At 47.1% G+C, this 26,027-nt stretch overlaps 1 protein-coding gene across 4 annotated transcripts in view; it reads right to left on the minus strand.

The window, feature by feature from the left end:
- REV1 (REV1 DNA directed polymerase) overlaps window positions 1-26,027 on the minus strand; it is a 1,193,441-nt gene that overhangs the window by 855,539 nt on the left and 311,875 nt on the right. For all 4 annotated transcript variants that reach the window (XM_069636691.1, XM_069636693.1, XM_069636692.1 and 1 more), the window contains one exon: window positions 24,520-24,630. In XM_069636691.1, the coding sequence (XP_069492792.1) occupies window positions 24,520-24,630 (111 nt within the window). The remainder of the gene's footprint in view (window positions 1-24,519; window positions 24,631-26,027) is intronic.

Genomic DNA, 26,027 nt, shown 5'->3' on the forward strand with positions numbered 1-26,027 from the left:
TAAAACACGCCCTGGCGACCCCTCGGTTAAAGAAACCCACTCTCAACCCTACTCCGCCAGCTAACTTCCGGCCCATTCTCTCCTCAGATTTCTCATGAAAGGACTCGAGGCTGTAATAACACCCCAACTGAGAACTTTTCTAGGGGAGGCTTTTATTTTACACCCGTATCAATCAGGTCTTTGTACATCCATGGGCACAGAAGCAATGCTTGTGTCAGTTATTGACGATCTAGCCATATAGTCCGTTATTGACGATCCAACCGATCTATGCCCACCCCCATGACTCAGATTTCCCCTCACACTATCCCTCCTCGTCCCAACCTTATCCACCTCCCCACTGCCGAACCCTCGAACATCATTAACATCGCCCTCTGGAATGCCCGATCCAAGGCCCTGCGGCTCTCGACATTTTCTTCTGACTCAACCTCCACTTCCTCTGCATCACCGAAACTTGGATCCCCCTTCAATTCTACTGTCCCTGCTTCTCTCTCCACCCCCTCTTCCTCCTTCACTCACGTCTCATGCCCCCCTGGCCGCAGAGGCGGCATTGGTTTCATTTTCCACCCTATATGTCTTTCTTCAACCCTTACCCAACCTCTCCCTACCTTCTCCTTTTTCAAATTTCTTTTCAAATCCTTCACTTACCCTTGTGCAATCTCCTTCTTAATTATTTACAGGCCTCTCTTCCTACGATGAGGCCCTGGATCACCTCCTCTCCGTCATCTCTCCCACCCCTACTCCTCTCTCTGTCCTCAGTGATTTCAAACTTCCCCTCTCCATCTCCTCTCAATCTTCCCCTCTTCTCTCTATTCTCAATTCCTATCTCCTCTCTCCCCTCCCTTCTCCCCCTACCCCACTCCTCTGGCTCCACTTTCGATCTCATCCTTCTCTCATCACCGGTTTCTTCTCTTCCCAACTATCTCTCTGACCATGCCTTACTCTCCTTCTCCCTTACCCCCCTCCTCCTTGTTCCCCCCTCTACCTGCCCCCCTCCTCCTCCCGTTGTGACCTCCGCAACTTCAACCCTTCTCTCTTCCTCAACTCCTGCTCTTACTCACTTCCCCCTTTTCCTCTCTCTCGGCTGACGACGCCCTCTCCACTCTGCCCTCTGCCCTCCTCAATATCCACCGGTCTCAACCAGCTCTACCCTCTTACTTCCTCCCACCCTTCACACAAACCTCCCCAACCATGGCTTTCCCCTCACCTTCTGCCCATGCGTCGTCTCCTCCGTCCCTCGAACAGCGTTGGCCTAAATCCCCTACTTTGACTAATCAATCCTCCTATTTCTCATACCACTCTCTCTATGGCTCTTGTCTCAAATCTGCCAAGCGCTCCTACTACTCTAACCTCCTCCACTCACAAGCTTCTCACCCCGCTGCATTTCCCAGACCCTCCCTCTCCTTCTTTCCCCTCCTACTCCTGATCACTCTACCAACTCGCCCCTCTCTCCCTCCGACTTTGCCAACTTCTTCTCATCCAAAAATCTCTCTCTATGTCAAAACATCCTCATCTCCCCTTCCTACTCCCCTCCTCCCTCCCCCACATCTGCTAGCATGTCTATCTTCTCTCCTATCACCCCATCCTGTGTCTCCCTCCTTCTGTCCAAAACTCACCCTACTGCTGCCCCTTCTGACCCCCTTCCCATCTCATGTATTCCTGAAATCGACCCCCTCCTCGTTCCCTACCTTCTTTCTTCAACATTTGTCTCTACTTTGCCAATTTTCCTTCAGCTTTCAAACACGCCACCATCATTCCTAGCCTGAAGAAACCTTCTGCTAACCCCCTTCTTGCTTCCAACTTCCGACCTCGCTTCTCCCCTTTATCTCTAAGCTCCTCGAGCGCCGAGCATACTCTCAACTCTCAGCTTTTGTATCCACTCACTCCCTCCTCCCTACTTCTTAATCTGGTTTACGCCCTAAACACTCCATTGAGACTGCCCTCACCTACGTACTTAATTCTCTCCTCTCTGCTCACTACGCTAAGCAATCCTCTATTCTCATCCTCCTCGACCTGTCTGCAGCCTTTGATGCAGTAGATCACCCCTTACTTCTTACTACTCTGTCCTCCTTTGGCTTCAAAGGCTCTGTCCTCTACTACCTCTCCTCTTACCTCTCCAAGAGTTGTCTGTTGGGGCGGCAGCACATGCTCCAATTTCTCCTTGGACTATGGCATCCCCAGGGCTCCGTTCGCGGTCCTTTCCTCTCTTCACACCTCCCTTCTTGCGGCATTTTTCACCATTTCTGTGCAGATGACACCCAACTCTTTCTCTCCTTCTCTTCTTTCACTCCCGACCTCCACCACACTCTATCTTCCTGCCTTATGGCCATCAAAAACTGGATGTCATCACATGTTTTTTCCCTCAACACTGACAAGACTGAGGTCCTTTTCTTTCCTCCTAGCACGCTTTCCCCGACCCCCCTCCTTTCATCCTCTTTCCCCCCTTCCAATCTCTCCATCTCCACCCATGCTCGCAACCTTGGTCTCCACATTGATTCTTCCCTCTCCTTCTCTAACCACATCTCTCTCACATCTCGTGCCCGTCGGCACCATCTCTTCAACATCCGTAAGATCCGCTCCTCCCTCACCTTCCATGCTACCAAACTCTTAATCTCCTCCCTTATCTTCTCCCGCCTCTTCTACTGCTCTTCTCTCCTCTTTGGACTCCTTGTCTCATCTGGCCCCCCTAAAATCCATCTACCTCTCCGTACTCTGTCTCCTCGGTACCCGTGATTCTACCTCCACCTCACTCTCAGCTTAGCTGGCTCCCCTTCTTCTCACAACAACATTTTTAATTCCTCTGTCTAGTCTTCAAATCCCTACATGAACTTGCCCTCCCATCTCTCCTCTCCCCTCTCATTTGACACTCCCTCCCGCTCACTCCACTCTGCTGACCTCTTCTTACTCATTGTACCCACTGCCCTTTACGCCTCCTCACGCTTCCGTTCCTTTCAGCTCCTGGCCCCCCTACATTGGAACTCCTTACCTCTTTCTATCAGCTCCATTCCCACCTACTCATCCTTCCGCAACTCCTTGAAAGCCCTGCTTCGCCACTCCGCCCCACCCAACATTCCTTCCCTACCTTCTCCCCCCTCCACCTCCCCTGTTCCCTTCCCATTTCCTTCCCCTTCTCCCCGCACCCATTGGTCTCAATTCAACCATTCGTAACCTCCTACCCACCTCCTCTCCCTCTCCCCTTCCCTCTCCCCCTCCACCTAAGTAAATTGTTCTACATACTGTCTCACTGGCTTGCTTCATGATTATATATATGCTTCTTTCTTTGTTGTACCTTGTTGTTATACTGTAAAGCGCTTTGGATTAAAGCGCTATATAAACCCAATAAAAACAGACAAACATAATACAATCCCTCTATCCAGGCCGTCGCCATCGGGCGTTCCTCCCCCACACCCTGAGGACCCCTCACCCAGGTGATCCTCCCGCACTTGTACACCCCAGGGTCTGGATCCAAAGGCGATGGCCGTTCCCTGGCTGCCTGAGTAAGGGAGCCCCGGGATCTAGGCAGTGAAATACCCTCTGGTTTTTCACAGCAGCCACCCGAGATCTGTCGAGACGGAAAACTCCCCTTGCTGCCTTCGCTTCCCGCTGCGCAGCCTCTGCACAAGTCTTCAAATGGCAAGCATCCCTTTCGCACATGCTTCCCGCTGCAGGACCTCTGCAATTGGGACAACTGGAGGAATAGACCCTCTCAGGGCCAGCCATTGGCTTTGGCTTCACATTGGTCCCGACTTCCTCTCTCTCCTCCAGTCCGGCCCTCGCTGCCAACACGGTCTGCACTACGACTCCTTTTGCTGCCTGCACCTGAGGGAGCCTTTAAGTCTCCCAGTCTCCCTCAGGTATGGGTCATTTACGTGAATTAGTTGACCACTCCTGCAGCATTGTTCCTCTTCAGTCCTCTTCCTCGTCCCATTACCTCAGGAATAATGTGACTTGCAGTAGTTTCTCAAGTCTTTGGTTTTGCAACAAGCCAATAAAAGATTGGGGTTTAGTGGAAAGTTAAACAAGGGGGGTTTCCCATTCCTCCGGACCTGCTCGACAAGCCCCCCCCCACACCCACGTGATCCTCCTGCAGAACACCACCCCCAAGGTAGGGATCAGAAAGCGTCTGTCTTTCCCTGGCCACATGAGAAAGGTCCCAGCCAGGTTTTCTGGGGGAATCGTTGCCGATTCATCACAGTATCTTGGACTACTGTAATGCCAATCTGCTGGCCCAGCCTAAATAGCAGCTGAACAGACTAAAGTTTGTTCAAACTTGGCGGCTCGGTTGGTGGCTGGTCTCCCCAAGTTCGCACATGCCTCCCCAGTTCTGAACAAACTTCACTGGCTCCCTGTTAAGGGCAGGGTGAAGTTTAAAGTCCTCTGCATGATTCATCGGGCAGTACATAGACTAGGGGCTTTGCACCTTCGTGAGAAGATTGTCCCATATGTGCCATACAGAGCCTTACGCTCGGCCGGCCATTTCCTTCTCCATGTATCACGGATTAAGAAGCCACAGTTGGAGGTCGGGCCTTCTCTGTTGCAGGCCCGCTTCTGTAGAATTCTCTCCCTTTGGCTATAAGGCTCACAGAGGCGTATCTAGAGTTCTGCAAGGCTTTAAAAAAAACTTTCTTTATCCTCAACAGCCCCCTCTTTCCATGCCAATATGTTTTCTCCTCTCGTATCCCCCTGGCGGGGTGTCCTGTTACAGTGTCAAGATACCTCTGGGTGAAAAGTTACACTATATTAAGGTCCCTTAACATAACAAGGATGTTTAGTGCCCTCCTTCCTTCTTTGAGAAAGGGAGTAACTTGCTCTAAAGAAGCAGGAGGGAACTTTAGTTTAAAGATTCAGCTCAAGGACGAGTCTAGCACTACGTTGGTGGTCAGGTCAAAATAAAACTGTAGCTGAGGTTTGTCCATTAGTGTAAGGCAGTGACAGATAAGTGTTCTATGCAGTGGCAACCTTTTTAGTTCAAACATTATTGGCCAGGAGGATAGCTAAGCGGCAATGTGTTTGTCTTGGAAGCAAGACAACGTAGAGCAACACAGGTTTGGATCCTAGACCCGCACTCTGGTATTAAGCACGTTTTAAAGGATTAATTAATTGGCGAGGCCATCCTAAATGCCAAAACTGCTTATATTTTCTTTTTTTTACAGCAGTCGCCATCTGCCCTCCTCGGCCCCGATAAAGGGCCAGTGTCACAGTTTGAAGACCACTTAACCACTCCAGCTTACTATTTCTTTCCTGCATCCTATTTAACAATTACTATTTCTGCATGTTGCTGCCTTATGTTACATTCTCCAATACTGAATGGATGGATGCAGCATATATAGCCAGACACACCTAGGGCATGGTGGGCCTTTCCTGCTAAAAACACAGTGAGTGGGTTGGTGTCACTAAATGAAATGCCTGTGACACCTCTGTTAATGTCATATAAATCCCATTCCAGCTAATCCACATATGCCACAGTGCCACCCAGTAGCTATCCCTGGAAGATCACTTCCAATTCAGCGTCTTTGAGCAATGCATTGTTGCTATGCAAATACATCAAGTTTAATTTGTATTTAATGCTTCTAGAAAAGTTATCAAACATTAAGCAGGCAAACAGAGAAAAAAAGATTGGAAAAATTGGATAAAACATCACATGCACAGAGGAAAGTCCTGATATGGTAATGGAAGGAGGAGAAGAAAATGTAATACGAATAAAAAGATATGGAAGGAGGACAGGCAGGGGAAGGAAAAATGTGCCTTATCACAATTACATACGGTGAGGACAAATTTGGCTTAACCAGGCATAATGGGAGATGGCCTTATTGTGCTAATTGGGCATAAGAACATGTAGCCTTACAGTGGTAACAAACCATAATGTAATCTGCCCTTAGTAGGTGTACTAGAATCTACCCATATTGTGCTAACAAGGCCAATGGGCTGTGGCCTTACGATGCTAACTCAAATCTGCCGTTCCCGTGTTAACAGGACCTACTCCTTAGTGTATGTAACTGGGCATTATAGAATGTGACACTTTTCTACTAACTTGGCATAATGGAATCTGGACTTGATGTGTTAAGCAGACAAAAATGAACAAAGCTCTGCTAAATAGGCATAACAGAACTAGGCACTGCTAACTTTACTGTGAAATTCTTAGGAAATCATGTGAATGGTTGGGAACTGGGTGGCAATAGGGCAAACAGCTGGTATGGTGATGAATAACAATACTTAGCAATGGGGCGAGTACCTGGCTATGTTGGAAACGCTGTGGGTTATAAGAGTAATCGCCCATGCATATATTTAAAGTGTGGGTTTACCTTCCTAAATATTATCAAAGAGGCATTTCTCGTCTCACCTAGTGGTAGCTGGTCAACAAATCAATGTCAATCCTTGGGAGGTGGTGGAAAGACTGGAATATATATACGGTAATACAGTAGGATGTGGAATAAAGTAATGTCCTTGTACAGAGGTATATGAAAATATATGTTATACCTTATGAAAGGTAGATACGGTGTTTATTCAGGTTACAGTTGAATCATTTGTTTTTAGAAAGTCTTGAACTGTAGAGAGAAGCTTTCTTAGCTCCCGACACTTCTTGTTAGGTACAACTGGGAGCTTGAGGTACCAAATCTATCAAAGGATGTCTGTAGTAGTTCTACCATTGCCCGAAACATAGTGTTGGCATTTCCACTCTATAGCCTTTGTTAAATCATGCTATAGGCCCACAGAGCTGCACCTTTTTTCTGTGAGTGCTAAGATACATAGAACTATGGAGAAAAGCGGATGATGGCCAGACGCCATGTAGTTGTGGTAAGGCATTGTTTATTGTGTGTGTAATGGTATGCACTGATAGAGTTACAGAACAATTGTCAATGCCCTGGAACGCTGAAACTGGCCTGAGAAGGGAGAAACAAAGGGGCATCTTTCATTGTCAGGAGCTTGAAGTAGCAGCTGTGCACTGGCTCAAAACCAGGAACCATCAGTTGTGTCATGACACAATTCAGGGCCCTGGATTGTGGCTGTATAATGACAGATATTTTGGTTGCCCCTTCAGAAATTGGACCGCAATATCGATCTTGGAAAAATTGACCCTGCTTGGGCCTCTGCATAAAGATACACTGCTGCCTTGTAGCCTCTCAAAGTGGGGCACAGACTGCAGCCTGCCAAGCGTACATGTGATCTCACATTGCTCCGCAACAACAGATGGAATATTTGTACAGAAAAGCCCCTGGCCAGTAGCCATATATATACATCATGAACACTGAGACAATCTGAGGAACCCCATGGCCAGGGACTCGTTCAAAGAGTTCAATGCGCTAGCATTGTCCATAAGGGCCATACCTCTCCTTCCCGCTAACTGGGACTTGAAAGTCAGCTAGGCAAATTGCTCTCAGCTGCGACAAATTGATATGGAGCCATACTTCTCTTTCTGACTGAGGTGGACAACACACACTATGATGGACAAATCTATCACAATCCACTGTAGAATCCACTGTAGAAAGAGAAGGAGAGGAAAAGGCTGCTCCATCATCAAGTTGTGTTCCTTAGCCAACCAGATAAAGTCCTGTGCTCACTGGCAGCCTTTCTTCCAGAGACGTGATCAACTGGACCATCTGAATCTCAGGTCCCACTGACATCTTCATGTGAAACACTGCCAAAGGAATGAGAAGAATAAAAGGAGGCCACGAGACCCAGTAACTGCAAGAACATCTGGGGCTGACAACAAGACATCTGCTTTGGAATTGGCAGGTGTACACGTGATCGCGTGAAACCTCCCTGGTGGAGAAAAAGCTTTCATCTGTGTCATGGCCAGCACTGCTCCAGTGAACCGCAAGAGGCACAGCCAGAAGCAGACTTCACTTCTTCATACTCGTCTGGAAGAGGTGCAGCAACCACATGGTTTGTGTAGTGGCTAGCATCCATTCCCTATTTGCAAACCAGTTGTCAACACACCTGCCAGATGTTAATGGGCCGTAGCAACTGCCTTGACTTTGGTGAAACATTCTGTGTTGATGCTAGACTGATGGGTAATACCTTGAAATGCCAATGTTGGCCTCTGCAATAAACCACATGTACCTTTGGTGAGCTGATAAGCTAGGAGATGAAAATCCTCACCATGGGGGTCCAAGGACGCAATTCAGAGCCTCCTAACGGAGCCCCTAAAACCTGGGATAAAGTCACCATGTTTAATTTCAAAAGCACTTGTTTCCCTCTCATATCTAAGATGAGCCTCAATTTAGCAGGTTCCCGATTGGGGACTGGAAAATATTGGAAAAAACATAATGTTTTCTTTTTTGGGCACTTTTTCTATGGCTCCTTTTAGAATCATCTGCTCTACTTGTGGATGCAGCTCCACCTCATAAAGCTCCAGTCGCCTCTGTTGAAGTCTGCTGAAGTGGACAATCTAGAGTAAAAATCAGGAAGGGAATACTAATATTGTTCCACAATTTACAGGATTCACCTGTCAGTAGTCACAGCCTTACACTTCCCAACAAAGTCACCCATTCTGCCCTGCACCAGCGCTGTGTGCTGTGAGGAAACATCAAATCCTCTTTCCTGGGGCCGCACCCATGAAAAGCAACAGGCTGAGGAGCCATCTTCTTTTGGCCCATGCCTCTCATAGGCTTTTTGAATGACTGTCTTCTCATAGGAATCCCCTTGCCAAAACGTTGCATTGGCTGGGTTACTGGCATGAACCTATTCTGATTGGCCATGAAAAACAGCTTTGGGGTGCCGACTAGAGTAAAGGCCTGGCTATCTGCCTCTACTCCTTGAACTTCTCCAAGGTATGGTGCATTTTGAGTTTGCCAACCTGGAAAGGCATGTCCATAATTTTCACATGGACATCTAGTGGAAAACCAGGCAGCATCTGCCAACCATGATATCTAAAGTCAGCAAATGTCCCCATTTCCCCAGCTACTGCATCCCCAGTACCCAACAGTGCCTGAATAATGTATTTTGATGATTCTATACCATCTGACGCCACTTCCTTCATCACTTCATGGCTCTCCATGGGCAAGTTATCAATGGCCTTTTCAATCACCTTCCACAAGGCATCATCACAGATAGAATCCTGTGGAGTCATTACCAAACCCCAGCCTAAAGTCTCCTCCCATGTGGCCAGGGGAAGGCAGCTGCTACCCGATCCTAACACTAGGAGGTATCAAGAGGGAGGATCACACGGGAGGAGATGGCTATCAAGGGGAAGTGGTGACTCCGCTAGGAGGGACGCAGTAGTCATCGTCTGAGGATGAAAGTGAAATTATTCCCAGATACCTGATGGCATATTATCAATGTACCAATTCCTCCCATAAAAATACCCAAAGAGCCTTTCATGGGAAATCATATAGACAGAATAAAGTTAATGCCTCTAGCTTAAATAGAAATCCTCACTCCAATGTGGAATTGCAAACTCTTTTCACAACCTCTCCTTATCCTAATAACTCTCAGCACATAAAGCAGTCTGAACTAACGAAGTAACACAGAACAAACTAATTTCACACAATCCTCTATGGACTTTAGTTCCCATAATGCTGGAGGTACTGGAAGGAGGATGGGGGGTTCAGAGGCAATGAGGATCCAGAATGTTTATTCAAAGGTGCAGTCTAGTTGCTGCAAATTAGGGAACCTGAACGGGATATTTAAATCCAAACATGAGGTACTGCTGCGAGAAGGAGGTGAAGAAGAGGAAGAAGGCCAAGGAGTTATTGAAGGTCATGCAAAAGACATAGCTGGTGAAGCTGAAGCTATCGGAGGTGAAGGAGCAGCCACGGAAAGAAGCACGCCTGCAGAAGCCACCACAAAGGGTGAAGGTGAGCAGAAGAACAAGTTACTTACCAACTGTAACGTTCTTTTGACTGGATGTTCCTCCCACGTATTCCTCATCTTATAATAATTCGTTATCTCCAGCTTCGCTGCTTCGGAAAGAGGGCGCTGTGCTCGAGGTCGTGGCGTAGATTGTCCCTCGACGGTCTCCGTACCGTGTCGACGTCACTGATGGTATAAGTGGCTTGACCGCACCCGTTGCTCCAGTTCTGTTTTTTCGATGAACACATATAGGAGGAACACCCAGGCGTGCCTCATGACTGATGCACACTTTGTGAGAGGAAAGTGTAAGAAACGTAAACTGTACTGCGGAGTAGGATGGGAGGGACGATGAGGAATACATTGGAGGAACATCCAGTCGAAAGAACTTTACAGTTGGTAAGTAACTTGTTCTTCGAATGGATTGTGTCCTCCCACGTATTCCTCATCTTATGATAGACTCCCATAGCAGTGGCAATTTCGGAGGTGGGAGTACCATTTCAGTTTTCGTGGACAGAATGCAGAACTGCCTTTGCAAATAAACCCTTGTTAGAGGCAGTGTCCAAACAATAATGTTTAACAAAGGTATGTATTGTTTTCCAGGTTGCAGCTGCACAAATGTCTGCTGCCGGGACTCCGCTCTTTAGAGCCGCAGAAGTAGCCATTCCCCTTGTAGAATGGGCACAAAGCCCATCTGGTGGTTCTTTTCCTGCTAATCTGTAGCATTCAATTATGGCTAAGATGATCCAGCGGGATATGGTCTGTTTTGTTGCAGATAATCCTAGTTTATGACCAGTATAACCCACAAATAGTTGGTCATCTTGCCTCAATTTAGTCATTCTTGAGATATAGAAAGTAAGAGCCCTCTTGGGATCTAGTCTGTGCAATCTCTCCTCTTCTTTGCCCAAATGAGGAGGAGGATAAAAAGTTGGTAATATTATCTTTTGCGACAAATGGAAGTCTGAAACTACCTTTGGTAAAAAGGAAGGTTTAACTTCTTTATCCTTATAAAAAGTAGTAAATGGCGGTTTGCATGAGAGAGCCTGAAGTTTGCTAACCCTGCGGGCTGATGACAAGGCCACAAGAAGTACAGTATTTAATGTTAAGAGCCTCAATGGGCAGGAGTGCATAGGCTCAAAAGGTATACAAGTCAATAATTTTAGTACTAGATTTAAGTCCCAAGTTGGGACATGAAAAGGTACTGGGGGGTATACATTAGTAAGCCCCTTTTAGAATTGAATGATCAATGGAATTTTGAAATATGAAACATCTTCTGAGGTGCGCTTGAAAATAGACAGCGCAGCAAGGTATCCTTTAATTGTCCCTATCTGGAGCCCCAGATTGGCTAGATGCAGTAGGAAAGAAAGCACCATTGGGGTGCCACACTGAAAAGGGTCCACATCCTTATCTTTGCACCAGTTACTGAACTTGTTCCAGCGACATCGGTATAAAGATTTTGTTGCTGGCCTTCTGGCCGAAAGCAAGATCTCCATTACGTCATCCGGAAGATCCCAATCCTTGTATCTCAACCTCTCAGAAACCATGCGTGAAGGTTGAGTGTCTTGACCTCTGGATGGAGAACCCGACCTTCCTCTTGCGAGAGAAGATCCTCTCTTTGCGGAAGACGTATTGGAGGGCAGATGGACATGTCTAGAAGGTCCGGGTACCACGTTCTCCTGGCCCAATCCGGGGCAATTAGGATCATGGTTTTCCTGAACTTTCTCAACCTCCTGATTACTTGAGGAATCACGGGGACTGGGGGAAACGCGTACAGCAGTGGAAACTTCCACTCCACTACGAATGCGTCTCCAAGAGCTCCTCTTTGAGGAAATTCCCTTGAGCAGTACTGATCGCACTTCGGTCTCGGTGGCGAACAGATCCACTTGAGGGGTTCCCCAAAGGGCGAAGATCTCTTGAAGGACTTCCTGAGCTAGCTCCCACTCGTGAGAGACTCTGCTCTGCCTGCTCAGAGCGTCTGCCGCCGTGTTTTGCTCTCTGGCTAGGTGAATTGCCGATAGAGGGATTCCTTCTCGTATTGCCCAGAACCAGAGCTGCATTGCCTCTCTGCACAGTGGTAGTGACCCTACTCCTCCTCTCTTGTTGAGGTAGTACATGGCCACTGTGTTGTCCGTCATTATCAGGACATTCTTTCCCTGTACAGAGGGCAGAAAGGCCTTCAGCGCTAGTCCGATTGCCCTCAGCTCCAATAGGTTGATGTGTAGTTTGGACTCCGATGGAGACCAACGACCGCCGATTGTCAGACTGTTGGTGTGTGCTCCCCACCCCGTGAGTGAGGCGTCGGTCACTACTGTTATCTCCGGCCATGGTTGCCAAAAGGATTCTCCCTTGAGAATGTTGTGGTTGCAAGCCCACCATAGTAGATCCTGAGTAACTGCGCTCGGGACTTGCAGAAGATCCGACATATTCCCTGAGAACTGGGACCACTGAGTTCTGAGTGCCCATTGAAGGGATCTCATTCTCAACCTGGCCTCTGGTACTAGGAAAATGCAGGATGCCATGAGGCCGAGCAACCTGAGAAAATCGAAGGCCGGTAGATGTTGGGCATTCTGAAACTTCATTACCATCTGCTGGATGTGGAGAGCTCTCACTTCGGGAGGCGAGGCTTTTCCCGATGAAGTGTCCAAGACTGCTCCGATAAACTGGAACTTTTGGGATGGTATCATGTGGGACTTATTGAAATTGAGGGAGAAGCCCAGTTTGTGGAGGAAGTGGCAAGTGATCGAAAGATGTTCCTGAGTCTGTTCAGGAGAACGTGCTCTGATCAACCAGTCGTCCAGATAGGGGTAGATGTGAATCCCACCTCTCCTGAGACTCGCTGCCACAACCGCCATTAGTTTGGTGAAAACCCTTGGGGCGGAGGTCAACCCGAATGGCAGAACTCAAAACTGATAATGAGAATTGCCAATCGCGAACCTCAGGTACTTTCTGTGCCCAGGATGGATTGGCACATGAAAGTAAGCATCCTGAAGGTCCAATGATACCAACCAGTCTTGGAGTTGTAGAGCCTGAAGGATCTGAGAAAGGGTCACCATCTTGATCTTGTCCTTCCTGAGGAACTTGTTCAAGTTTCTTAAGTCCAAGATGGGTCTCAATCCTCCGTCCTTTTTTGGGATGAGAAAGTATGGGGAGTACCAACCCCTGTTCCTCTCCCCTACAGGTACCTGTTCTATGGCACCTTTCTCTAGCAGGGTTAAAATTTCCTGCAACAGAAGCGGGTCTGGAATTTTTACGGAGTTGGCTCCCGGTGGATGATTCTGAGGCCTTTTTAAAAAGGGGAGACAGTAACCTTGAGCTACTGTTTCCAGTGCCCAAACATCTTAAGTAATGCCTCGCCATTCCTTCAGATGTTGAGAGATCCTGCCTCCCACTGGTGTCTTGTGGAGCAAGGTCTCAGAGAGATATGGAGGCGGCTGCAGGAGTGGCTGAGGGCAAAGATGCCGCTCCTGAGGCTGGTTTCGCACCTCTTCCTCGTCCACCACGAGGGAAGTTTTTTCTGCCTCTGAGAAGCCTGTCCTCTTCCTCTACCAAATGAGGAGTAGTAGCGAAAAGAACAAACTCTCCAGGAAGATGATCCTGAATAGGTTTTCTGAGGCTGGCGTATGGAGGCACTAAGAGATTTAGCTGCCACCTTCGAGGTCTGGAGTTTTTCTAGGCTTTCGTCAGCCTTACTGCCAAATAGCCTCGAGCCATCAAAGGTCATGTTAAGGAGTCTGGATTGCACATCCTGTGCAAACCCCGACTTCCTCGACCACGCAAATCTGCGCAACACAGTGCTTGTAGCCATGGATCTGCTGATGCTATTAGCAGTATCCAGTCCAGACTGGAGACATTCCCCCATTGCCTCCTTTCCGTCTTTGACTATATTCAGGAAGCCTTCCCTTTCCTCGCCTTCCGGAATATGCTCAGCCGCCGCCGAAATACAGTCCCACAGGGTATGGGTAAACCTGGCCAGGGTAGAGGTGACATTTGTCGATTTCAGGGCCATGCTACCTGAAGTGAAAACTTTACGGGCCCACGCATCAACTTTCTTGTCCTCTCTATCCAGAGGGATTGTGGGATATGCAGTTTGTTTTGCTGTGGATGCAGCCTGAATAACCAGACTTTCTGGAGTCGGATGTCTGTTTAAATATTCAGGATCCATACCAGCTGGTCTGTATTTCTTTGGGAAATTACTATTTGTAGCAGCAATGCTATCAGGATTTCCCCAATTTTTTTCTACTGTTCTCTGAAGAGCCCTATGAAAGGGGAGAACTGGGTCTTCTTGGGGACCTTTGACATATCTGTCATGTCGTCCTGTTCAAACACGGGTGAAGTGTTACCCCAACCCATATATTCTACTACCCTGTTCATAAGACCTCTGTACCCCGAGTCTGCATGTTCTGCAGGGTCAGGTTTGGCAAATTCTAACTCTGGGGAGCTGTCAATTCCACTAGCAGAGTGTAGAGTATCACTCAGGTCTCTCATTCTAGATTCATGATCAATGAGTTTCTCAGGAACTTGTCTTGTGCCATTTGAAACTCCAAAGGGAGTGACTTCGTCTTCCTCCGAGCCAGATTCCTGATAAATTGAGGACATAGCTTTAAAAAAGTCTGTTCTGGGCAACGGAGTAAATCTCCTTTCTTCCTCAACAATTTCCTTCGAGGGAATAGAAAAATCCTTCGAGGTTGTCGACGGGAACCTCGAAGACTTCGAAGAAGACTTCGATACAGGTGTCAAAGACGCTCTTGGCTTCGATGCTGAAGCAGTCGACGCCGATGGCGTCGATGAAGCCGTCGAAGCCTTTGATGACTTGAGCTTTTTATGAGGCACCGGAGATGTGCTCGACTCTCGAGGAGTCTTCGATTCACGAGGAGCCCTCGACGACTTGGCGTCGACTGGAGTATCTTCGATACTACTGGCTTTTACCAAGGTAGTTCTCGACTTCTCTTTGTCGTCCAATGGAGCGACCTTAGAGGAATGGCTCTTCCGAGGTTCTTTCGAGGGGGTCGGGGCCGCATTCTCGAAAACCTCCATCATCTTTTTACGGAATTACCCCCATTTTCTGGGGGAATCCGATTTTGTCGGACATCAAATTTCTTCGGACGACTCAGAAGATGATGACGATGAAGGAGATCTATGTCTCCTCTTCAATTTTTTTGACGAGGAAGAAGAGTGTCTCGATCTACTCCTAGATCGAGATCTCTTGGAATGTCTATGTCGATCTGATTCTTTCGAATCGGTCGCTTTCTTATGCTTTTTGGACACAGCCTTCTTAGAGGCTTCCCTCCCCACCAACAGTTTACCTCTCCTCTCACGAAGGGCCTTCTCGGTCATGGACTGACAGGAACCACAGTCGTCCGTTCGGTGACTAGAACCGAGACACCAGAGACAAACTCGTTGAGGATCAGTGATCGACATTTTCGATCCACAATCGATACACTTCTTGAACCCAGTCTTGGGTGTCGAAGGAGTTGAAGAAGATGACATTTTCATGAAGAAAATCTCGGAGCGCGCCGTTCACGATAGCAAAGCGATCGGAAAAACGGAACTGGAGCAACGGGCGCGGCTCGAGCTACTTATACCATCAGTGACGTCGACACGGTACGGAGACCGTCGAGGGACAATCGACGCCACGACCTCGAGCACAGCGCCCTCTGCCGAGAATTTTTTTTTCCGAAGCAGCAAAGCTGGAGATAACGAATTATCATAAGATGAGGAATACGTGGGAGGACACAATCCATTCGAAGTGCAGAGTATGCACAGCAGGAAGCAGTGTATCAAGAAGAAGCCCAGCTGCAGAGGAGAAATGCTCCCAAAGCAGTATACTGCAGTCGGTGAAGCTGCGGAAGATCAACTGAGCTGCCAAGCTCATGAAGACCGATGCACAGCTTACCGAAGGTACACAGGAGAAGGAAAGAGCGGGTTGGATGCTGGAGACACGGTGCGATGCCGGACCGCGAGAAGGAGCTGCCGTAGACAGCCAGTGAGTTTACTAAAAGCAAATGCTTACGTCGAGGCACTAGGTGCAAGAAGATTGTTACAAAATAACAATTTTGAATACCGAACAATTAATGTATCGAAGCAGAAACATTTGAATCTGAACATCGAATAAGTAAAAAAACAGGACATTTGTGGCAGAGACGTAATGTTCCTTTATAAGGGTCTAACAGTGGGGGAACACTTATAACCGACATTACCCAACAGCCAAGAGGCTGTGAGAAGACCTTAGTAGAAATAACAGTGGAGGAAGCTTATAACCAGTATTACCATCACCTAAGATACTGTGAGAAAACCATATTAAGACTACCACCAGGAAAAGCTCATTAGCAGTATTACCATCAGCCAAGAAGTTGTGACTTCAATTAAACAACCAAGGCATAAATCCCCTTAAAAGAGATGCACCTTTGGGAAAGCCTATATCTCACATTGCCAGCAGCCAAAAGATTGTGAAACCTTACAGAGGTGGCAAGGGCGCAACTCCTCCTTTTTGGGATTTCAACTGGGGGAAACTTGTAACCCAAACTGCCACCAGTCAAAAAGCTGTCTAGAAGCCACTAAGACATTTTGAGAATAATCCTTCTATTTCAAGTCAAGAGACTATAAGAAAGGGCAGTTATCGTTCAACCCTCCTTCCAAGAGGGATTGGTGTGGAGAATCTTGGAGTCAATATCGCCTCGCTGGCTTTCAAAGTAGTTATAAGAGTTTCTTGGCAGGCGAGAAGACCTGGAAAGAAGAGGATTTGATGAAATATATTTGTGGGCAAAAAGGTGTGATGAAAGAACCTTGGTTGAATTAAGGAATTCATTTACTTTATCACTGGTTTGACAAGCAGTAGCATTGCCTAGGAAAGTTGATGTGCTACATTGACAGAAGAATTTTATTTGAAGAAGGCACTTTGACAAACTTGAATTACTATCCTGACAAAGGTTATTCATTTGAAGAAGGTGTCACATGCTAAATGAACATCTTGATTTGTTTGAAGTTGTGTTATGAAAGAAGAACAGGTTACTTACCAACTGGTAACGTTCTTTTGATTGGATGTTCCTCGAACGTATTCCTGATCTTGGATGTATTCCATCCAGCTTTAGCTGCTTCGGAAATTTTCTCGGCAGAGGGCGCCATGCGTCGATGTCGTCGAGTCGATGGTCCCTCGAAGGCCTCAGTCAAGGGTGACGCCATCGGATAAACAAGTAGCACGCGCGGCGCCCGTTGGCCTCAGTTCTGTTTCCCCTCCCCCCCTTGCTCTACTGTGTAGATTGTGCCGGTAGTCCGGTATCAGCCTTGCAAGAGTTGAAGTGGCAACAACCCGGAAAATCTACAGAGGAGTAGGATGGGAGGGCGATGAGGAATACGTTGGAGGAACATCCAATCGAAAGAACGTTACCAGTTGGTAAGTAAATTGTTCTTCGAATGGATTGTGTCCTCCAACGTATTCCTCATCTTAGATAGACTCCCAAAGCAGTATAGAAAACTCTCTGGAGGAGGGAGTAGAATTTTGATACTATTATTTGGTGGAATATAGCACTGCTTTACCAAAAGCAAGCTCCTTAGACTGGGAAGCATCCAGACTATAGAATCTTGAAAAAGTGTGCAGAGATGACCAAGTTGCTGCTTCACAAATGGATTTTATGGGAACACCTCTTTGAAGGGCTGTTGAAGAGGCAATGCCTCTGGTGGAATGGGCCCTTAAGCCTTCTGGTGGGTCTTTTCCCGCCAATCTGTAGCATTCTGAAATGCAAAGCATAATCCAACATGATGTGGTTTGTTTTGACACCGACTGACCCAATTTCCTTCCGGTGTAGCCAATGAAAAGTTGATTATCCACTCTAAGCTTGGAAAGCCTAGAAATGTAAAAGCTTAGAGCTCTTCTCGGGTCCAACCTGTGCAATCTTTCCTCCTCCTTACTAGGATGAGGTGGAGGGTAGAATGCGGGTAGAACAATTTTCTGATTTAAATGAAAAATCGGACACAACTTTAAGCTAAACTGAGGGTTTAATCCTTAATACCACTCTGTCCCTATGGAACACAGTATAGGGTGGCCCAGAAGACAGTGCCTGCAATTCGCTCACTCTTCTTGCAGATGTTAAAGCAACTAGGAAAGCGGTTTTCAATGTTGGTAATCTTAAAGGACAAGTGTGCAGGGGTTCAAAGGGGGCACACATTAAGAATTTTAGAACCAGATTAAGATCCCAAATTGGTACTTGGAAGGGGTAAGGTGGAAACACATTGGCGAGTCCCTTTAAGAAATGTACTATTAAAGGAATTTTGAAATAGGAGCATTCTTCCGAAGAACGCTTAAAAATGGAAAGCGCTGCAAGATAACCTTTAATGGTCCCAACATTTAGACCTCTATGTGCTAGTGACAAGAGGAAGGACAACACTTCCGGAATGGAACATGGAAAAGGATCAACATTCTTTTCTCTGCACCAGTTGCAAAACGTTTTCCAACGGCAACGGTGTAGAGATTTTGTTGCTGGCCTTCTTGCCGAAAGCAACACCTCCATGATGTCATCTGGAAGGTCCCAATCGTTGTATCTCAGCCTATCAGATTCCATGCATTAAGGTTGAGAGTCTTGACCTCTGGATGGAGAACCTGGCCCTCCATTTGTGAGAGAAGGTCCTCTCTTTGAGGAAGACGTAACGGAGGACAGATGGACATGTCTAGAAGGTCCGGGTACCACGCTCTCCTGGGCCAATCCGGGGTGATTAGGATCATGCGGTTTACGAACCGTCTCAATCTTATGATGACCTGAGGAATGACGGGAATCTGAGGGAACGCGTATGACAGTGGGAAGTTCCACTCCACCAGGAACGCGTCCCCTAGGGCTCCTCTCGGGGGAAATTCCCTTGAGCAATACCTTTCGCACTTCCGGTTGATCCCTGTCGCAAACAGATTTACTTGAGGGGTTCCCCAAAGGGCGAAGAGCGACTTCCTGAGCCAGTTCCCACTCATGGGACACCGTGCCCTGCCTGCTCAGAGCATCCGCCGTCATATTCTCCTCCCCGACTAGATAACTGCCGTTAAGGAGATTCCTTCTTGAATTGCCCAATACCAGAGCTGCATTGCCTCTCTGCACAGTGGTAGTGACCCTACACCTCCTCTCTTGTTGAGGTAGTACATGGCCACTGTGTTTTCTGTCATTATCAGGACATTCTTTCCCTGTACAGAGGGCAGAAAAGCATCCAGCGCTAGTCTGATTGCTCTCAGCTCTAAAAGGTTGATGTGTAGTTTGGACTTCGATGGAGACCAACAAGCGCCGATTGTCAGATCATTGGCAAGAGCTCCCCACCCCATGAGTGAGGTGTCCGTCACTACTGTAACATCCGGCCATGGTTGCCAAACATTTTCTCCTTTTAGGATGTTCTCTGTGCAAGTCCACCACAGAAGATCCTGTCGAACCTTGTTCGGTATTTGAAAGAGATTCGTCATTTGACCTGAAAACTGGGACCATTGAGTCTTTAGAGCCCATTGAAGGGATCTCATCCTCAGGCGTGCTTCTGGCACTAGGAAAATGCAGGATGCCATGAGCCTGAGCAACCTCAATAAGTCATAGGCCTGGAGATTTTGGGCATTTTGGAATTTGGAAACCATCTGAAGAATGTCTTGAGCCCCCAACTTGGGAGGCAAGCTCTTTCCCAACAATGTGTCTAATACAGCCCCTATGTACTGGAGCTGTTGGGAAGGTGTAATTTGTGACTTCTTGAAAATGAGGGAGAAGCCCAGTCTGTGGAGGAAGTGGCAGGTCACTTTCAGATGATCCAGGGCTTGTTCGGCAGAACGTGCCCTGATCAACCAATCGTCCAGGTAGGGGTACATGTGAATCCCCCCTCTCCTGAGGAGCGCTGCCACCACTACCATTAACTTGGTGAAGACAGTCGGCGGAGGTCAACCCGAATGGCAGGACTAGAAATTGATAGTGTGAATCGCTAACTACGAACCTCAGGTATTTTCTGTGCTTGAGATGGATTGGCACATGAAAATAAGCATCCTGGAGGTTCAATGACACCAACCAATCCTGAAGTTGAAGGGCCTGAAGGATCTGAGAAAGAGTGACCATCAAGAACTTGTCCGTCCTGAGGAGCTTGTTCAAGTCTCTTAAGTCCAAGATGGGTCTCAGTCCTCCGTCCTTTTTGGGAATCCAAAAATATGGGGAGTACCATCCCTTGTTCCTTTCCGCTACAGGTACAAAACCCGACTTCCGTAACCACGCAAATCTGCGCATTACTGTGCTAGTGCCAATGGACCTGCTCACACTATTTGCAGTGTCCAATGCAGACTTAAGGGATTCCTGCATGTCATCCTTTCCATCTTTAACAATGGCTAGGAATCCTTCCCTTTCATCCCCTTCTGGTATGTGCTCTGCCACTATTGCAATGCACTCCCATAGAGTGTACGAAAATGCTGCCAAGGCACATGTGGAGTTGGCCGATTTTAACGCCATACTCCCAGCTGAAAATACCTTGTGTGCCCAACCATCCACACGCTTGTCGTCCCTATCCGGAGGGATAGAAGGGTACGCCACCTTATTTGATGCTGTGGCTTCCTGGACCACCAGACTCTCAGGAGTAGGATGTTTAGACAGATAGCCGGGGTCGCTACTGGAAGGGCGGTATTTTGAAGTAAGGGATTTATTCACCGGAGGAATAGAATCCAGAGTCTCCCAATTTTTGGCCACCCTATTTTACAAGGCTACATGGAAGGGTAAAATCAGATCTTCGGTGGGACCATGATCCAATATATCGGTCAGATCATCCTGGATGAACCAAGTTGTTGGTCTGGCCCATCGTAAGTATTCAAACACCTTTGTCGTAAGTTGATGGTATGAGGGACTGGCATGTTCCCCTGGTTCTGGCCTGCCAAAATCTGTTTCAGGCGAAGTATCAATACCACTTGCATTATGCAGGGTTTCCACCAGGACCCTCATCCTGCTTTCCCCAGAAATCAGGCATTCTGGGACATTTTGGGTACCATATTCCAGTCCAAAAAGAACATTCTCCTCATCAGACCTCTCCTGTTCTTCAAAAATTGAAGTTATTGATTTGAAAAATTATTTCCTTGGAAGAGGTTTAAAAACCTTTTCTGGGAGAGGTGGGGGGGGGTGTACCTAAAAGCATTATAGCCTTTGCAGCCTTCTCTTTTGCTGTTATTTTGACAGCTTCTGGCTGATTTGGCTGAGTTGGAGCCTTTGTTTGAATCTATGGCGCTGAGGGCTTCGGGGTCGACGTCGACAAAGGCATTGATGGTGCCGACAAAATAGTGGTCGTCAACGGAGCTGGCTTTGAGGGCGTCGAGGCGCTCTTTGAAGACTTACCCTTTGAGGTGTATCAGGTTTCAGACGGCGTCTGTGACCTCGAACTGTCGACTCGAGCAGTCTTTTTTGCTCAGCATCCTGGAGGGTTCCCGATCCTTCCTCTTTCGATCACCCGGGCTCGAGGGCGCGCGAGTGTCGGAACAGTAACGCTCCCGGCTGGCTTCCGAAGAAGGCGCGGACCAAGACTTAGCCTTTTCAAATACCTCCATCAATTTTATTGTGAATGCTTCCCATTCTTCGGAGGAAGAATGTTTTGTGGGACATTTCATTCTTTTTGGGGATTCGTCCGAGGACGAGGTGGAAGGGGACCGGTGGTGCCTTTTTTTGGACTTTTTCCTCAAAGACGAAGAGCGGCAAGAATCGATTCGGGACCTAGACCGATGCCTTTCGCATCGAGGAGATTTCTCCTCATGGGACCGCGACTCGACGCTAGATGCTTTTCGGTCGGGTTTACGACCTATCTGCAGTTTTCCCTTCCTCTCTCGCAAGGCCTTCCCCGTCACTGCCTGACACTTCGTAGAGGCCTCCATGTCGTGGCCTTCACCAAGACACCAAAGACATTCCCGGTGCAGGTCCGTGATGGACATTTTCGAACTGCAAGATTTACACTTTTTGAATCCTGATCACGGGGTCGTAGTCATGGTCGATGACGAGGAAATTTCGAATATCTTCAGTAACTGCGGCACAGAACTACTTGAGGCGCGCAGAGTCTCCGAAGCAACATGTACTGTGGAAAAATGGAACTGAGGCCAACGGGCGCCACGCGTGCTACTTGTATACCCGATGACGTCACCCTCGACGGAGGCCTTCGAGGGACCATCGACTCGACATTGACGCATGGCGCCCTCTGCCGAGAAAACATTTCCGAAGCAGCTAAAGCTGGATGGAATACATCTAAGATGAGGAATACGTTGGAGGACACAATCCATTCGAAAGACATTTATCTTTTCAAGATGGCCATTGTGGAAAACACCAATTGTTTTTGAACTGTCAACCAACCTTTGTTGAAAAGACATTTGTTGTGTCCAAGAGAAAGACAGTGGTTGGAAGAGACTTGTTACGTTACCTTGAACAGAACTTTGTTGAATCAGAACTGTGCTCGAAGTATTCCAGAATTGATCCAGGGGAAGGGAATCCAACCCTGGTCACAAGGAGTGCTTTCAAGAACTTTTGAGTTTGAATTGAGAAACTTTTTTGTGAAACTAAAGGTAATCCCATATTGTCCTTGAACAGTTTTGTTGTGTATATTAGTGTGAGGGTCAGAGACTTTTTGGACACTAGGACATTTTTCTTTAGTTTTAGTTTGCTAGGCGAGGATGCCTTTATTGGGTTAGGGAAAGATAGCCATCATTCCAACCCTTTTCCTTTCAATAAAAAATGGCAATTTGTGAGAGTACTTTACCTTTGTGTCATCCGTCTTGCATTTCTGACCCCTCACATATCACTTCAGAGTAGTTGATGCATTCACCTTAAGACCAAAACCCCCTATATGAACACTTAGCTGACCATAATGTCTGTTCATTTCCTCATCTCGGTGCAGGGTAGAAAATGTGTTAGCGCATCTCGTTCTATTAGCTGCATGCATCACTGAAGAATTTGCAACTCTGCGGTCAAAAAAGTATGAAGGCTCTGCCTTCAACAGCCTTTACTTCATCAATATACTGCTGTTTATGGCCGGAAATGACACTGGCCTCTCACAGATGGCCATTATGGGATCCTTGACACCCTACCCAAAAGGCAGGAATACCTGGTTATCTTTGGGTACCGTCTGCTTCACATCCATGACCTTATGCCGTTTACTGTGCTAAACATTATTAACTACTGCAATTGGGAAACACACTTAACTGCTCACCTTATAAAACAAATCTCAATAGTAAATTAACCTTTTGAGTGCCAAGGACGAGGTATCTCGTCCTTGACACTACGTTCTGCATTGCAAAGCAGGGATTGCACAAAACTGACATGAAACTGAAAGTAAATTTCACAGCGGCAGCCGTGGTGAAAACAGAAGGTAAGTTCCTTAGTTTTTTCCCACGATCTGAGGCACTATTGTGCCGTTCAGAACGAGGGAGGTGTCGTTGGAAAGGGGAGACTCTCCCCTTTCCAACGACACCTTTTTTTGAAGCATTGCTGGGCATGATCGGGCCACCAGGGATCGGTTTATGACATGGGGGGGGGGCTGCTTACAGTAAGGACAGCTTGTCAAAGCATGGGACAAGTATTGGGCCCCCTGGGGGCAGATGGGTGTCCATCTGCCCCCAGGGGAAAAACATAATACTTGGGTTGGGGTGGGAGGGCACGGGGGGCGGGGCACTAGAGCACCAGGATTTTCTGTGCTTGAGAGGGGAGTGGCCCTCTTCCCCCCACCCTAAGTGGATGGGGGCACCTTATGTAGCCCTCCATGGGGGCAGATTTCTGCCCCTAGGAAGGGGTACATGAGATGCCCCCCCATCCATTTGGGCTGGGGGTGAGAGGTCACTGCAAATATTGGAAACCTCCCCCCCCCCCCCAAGCCTGGGGCAGTATGTTTTGCCCCCTCTGGGGGCAGATGGGCACAGTCATGTGCCCATCTGCCCCTAGGAAAGGGGCAAAACAAAAAGAAAGGGGCAAAACAAAAAGAAAATATTTAAAAAAGGGAAAAAGGCTAAACCACTGCTATCCCCCAAAGGGTTTGGGGAGCCAACCTACAGAAGATTTGGGCCCGGGGTGTCGCAGTCACCAACGAAAACATGGAACTCCATGCATTTCAGAAAAAAAGACACCCGTGGGAATCCACAGATGTCTGACTTGCGCGAATCACCCCAGAATGTATTACCCACAATCCCTGGCAAAGATCCACATGGGAGATGGGTCCCCAAGGCCAGGGACATTACCCCAGACTTTCCTGGACCTCTGGCTGGCCTGCGTTACAGCGTCTCCCTCCAGGAAAGGACAGGGAATGTCCCAGGCCTACCTGGAACCAACGCTGAGCTTGGGGATGTTAAACCCACATGGGAGTCAGCCACCCAAGGCCATGGATATGACCCCTCCTACTGCCCTGGAGCTCTGGCTGGGCTGGTTTAAACTCACTGGCTTATTTTGTTTTTAAAACATTTGAGTGCTCAGAGTAACATGTTTTGCATGGGGGTTTCAGGGATTGGGGGAGGGAGGAACAGGACTACCCAAGCCTCCACCTAAATTAGTAAATATCTGTAGGTCATGGGCAAAGACAAAAACCACTTTTTAAGGGCATACATGCACCACATCATAAAGGCACCCAAAGGGTTAAGAGATGTGGACTTAATTCCCAAAGAAGCCAGCAAAAGCAACAACACAGATTAACAGGTTTTCCAAAGAACAGTCATTCAAATGTAAAATTGCATTTTGCTGAAGAACATTTAGATATGACAATTCAAGTCACCAGTAAGAGAAAAACAATTACCTTGCAGGTCTGGCCTGTCCCGGATACCCACTGATACAAAGAAGCAGTCCATGTCCACATGTATTATGCAGTTTGCACTCCTGGGTAAACTGTTCGACGCTGCATTACCTGCTATGAAGAAAATAACAAAACTACCAATATATGCATTTCTGATTTGAACCGAGTAATAACAACATAACCAAAGAAGAAAATGCCACCTGAAATCTATTTAAGAGACATTATACATTGTTTTCATGAGACTGCATGACAGAATATTATGTATGCACTTGTACAATTAAAACACATGCTTGCTGTTTAAAAGAATGAAAAACATTTGGTGCTCAGATGAAATGAAAATCCCCTCATTGGCATGAAACATTTCTAGATATAAAGGCACTAGTCAAGAATGTTACTCCATGCCATTCTAAACACCATAAATCGCATGCTACACAAAATGGTACACAAAACATTCACCATAGTTAATACATTATCGTATAAACAACGAAACAATATGGTGATTAATACTTGTTTGAAATAAATAGTTTTGAATTGTTTCTGCTTTTGTAACTGAAACTTAAGTCACTAAAAAAATAGAATGCGGAAGCGCTACACACTAAAATATAGTTGACACTTCTTTTTTAATTTATTTCATAAATAAAACGTTCAAATTACCTACAATTATTAGGTGAAGTGGGGAGACAAGGAAAGGTGATGTCCACGGACCAATGGCGCTCTAAGCTGGGCTTGCCGCTCCAAGCCGCCTGCACCATTTGGAGCGCGAGACGTGGCAAAGAGCTAACAGACCAGAGATTGGGCTGTTGGACAAGTGCGGTTGGAAATTAGAGCTCTGCTTCTCCTCTGCTGGCTTCAAAGATGGTGCCGAGATTTGCAGAGCGCTCCTTTCAATTGGGCTGACCGAGGTATACTAGAAAATTCTTATTGGCGTTCAGAAGCAGAAATAATACACAGCACCTATATAGGTCCATGATGTTCTGGCCATGATGGACTCCTCTTCAAGGAACCGATGCTGCTAGTAAGAAGAGAAGCAAGAGAAAATTGCTAAAGGTGTGAGCAGAATTTTGTGAATGTAGAAGACCCTTGGAACACAGACATTAACAATTGTACCTCCCTGTGATCCTGGTGTGTGTGCGTTTCTCAAAGAACCTTCTGCCTGTGGCTATTGGTGCGTTCTTTTGGTTGCTTGTATTCTGCTGCATTTGAGTCCTCCCACCTTTGCATGCAATGCCCTTCAAAGAAAGGAAAGGTAAACCCTGAAAGGATACTTTTAAAGACACAGACCCTCGAGATCCACAAATTTCAGTGGTCGCTCGGGGAGGAAGAGTGGCGGAATTGCATGTGACCCATCTACCAATGATGCTGATCCAATAGGTTGGAAATTGCCTGGTCTTGGAAACAATTTGTGATATGGAGAAAACCTAATACCACCACAATGACACTGTGACAACAATGGAAAATAAGCTAGAGTTAAATAATGCTAAAAATAAATATACAGAAAAAGACTTCTGTGC

This window comes from Ambystoma mexicanum, chromosome 7p (assembly GCF_040938575.1).
Source record: "Ambystoma mexicanum isolate Mex_15411 chromosome 7p, UKY_AmexF1_1, whole genome shotgun sequence".
NCBI classification, from domain to species: Eukaryota; Metazoa; Chordata; class Amphibia; order Caudata; family Ambystomatidae; genus Ambystoma; species Ambystoma mexicanum.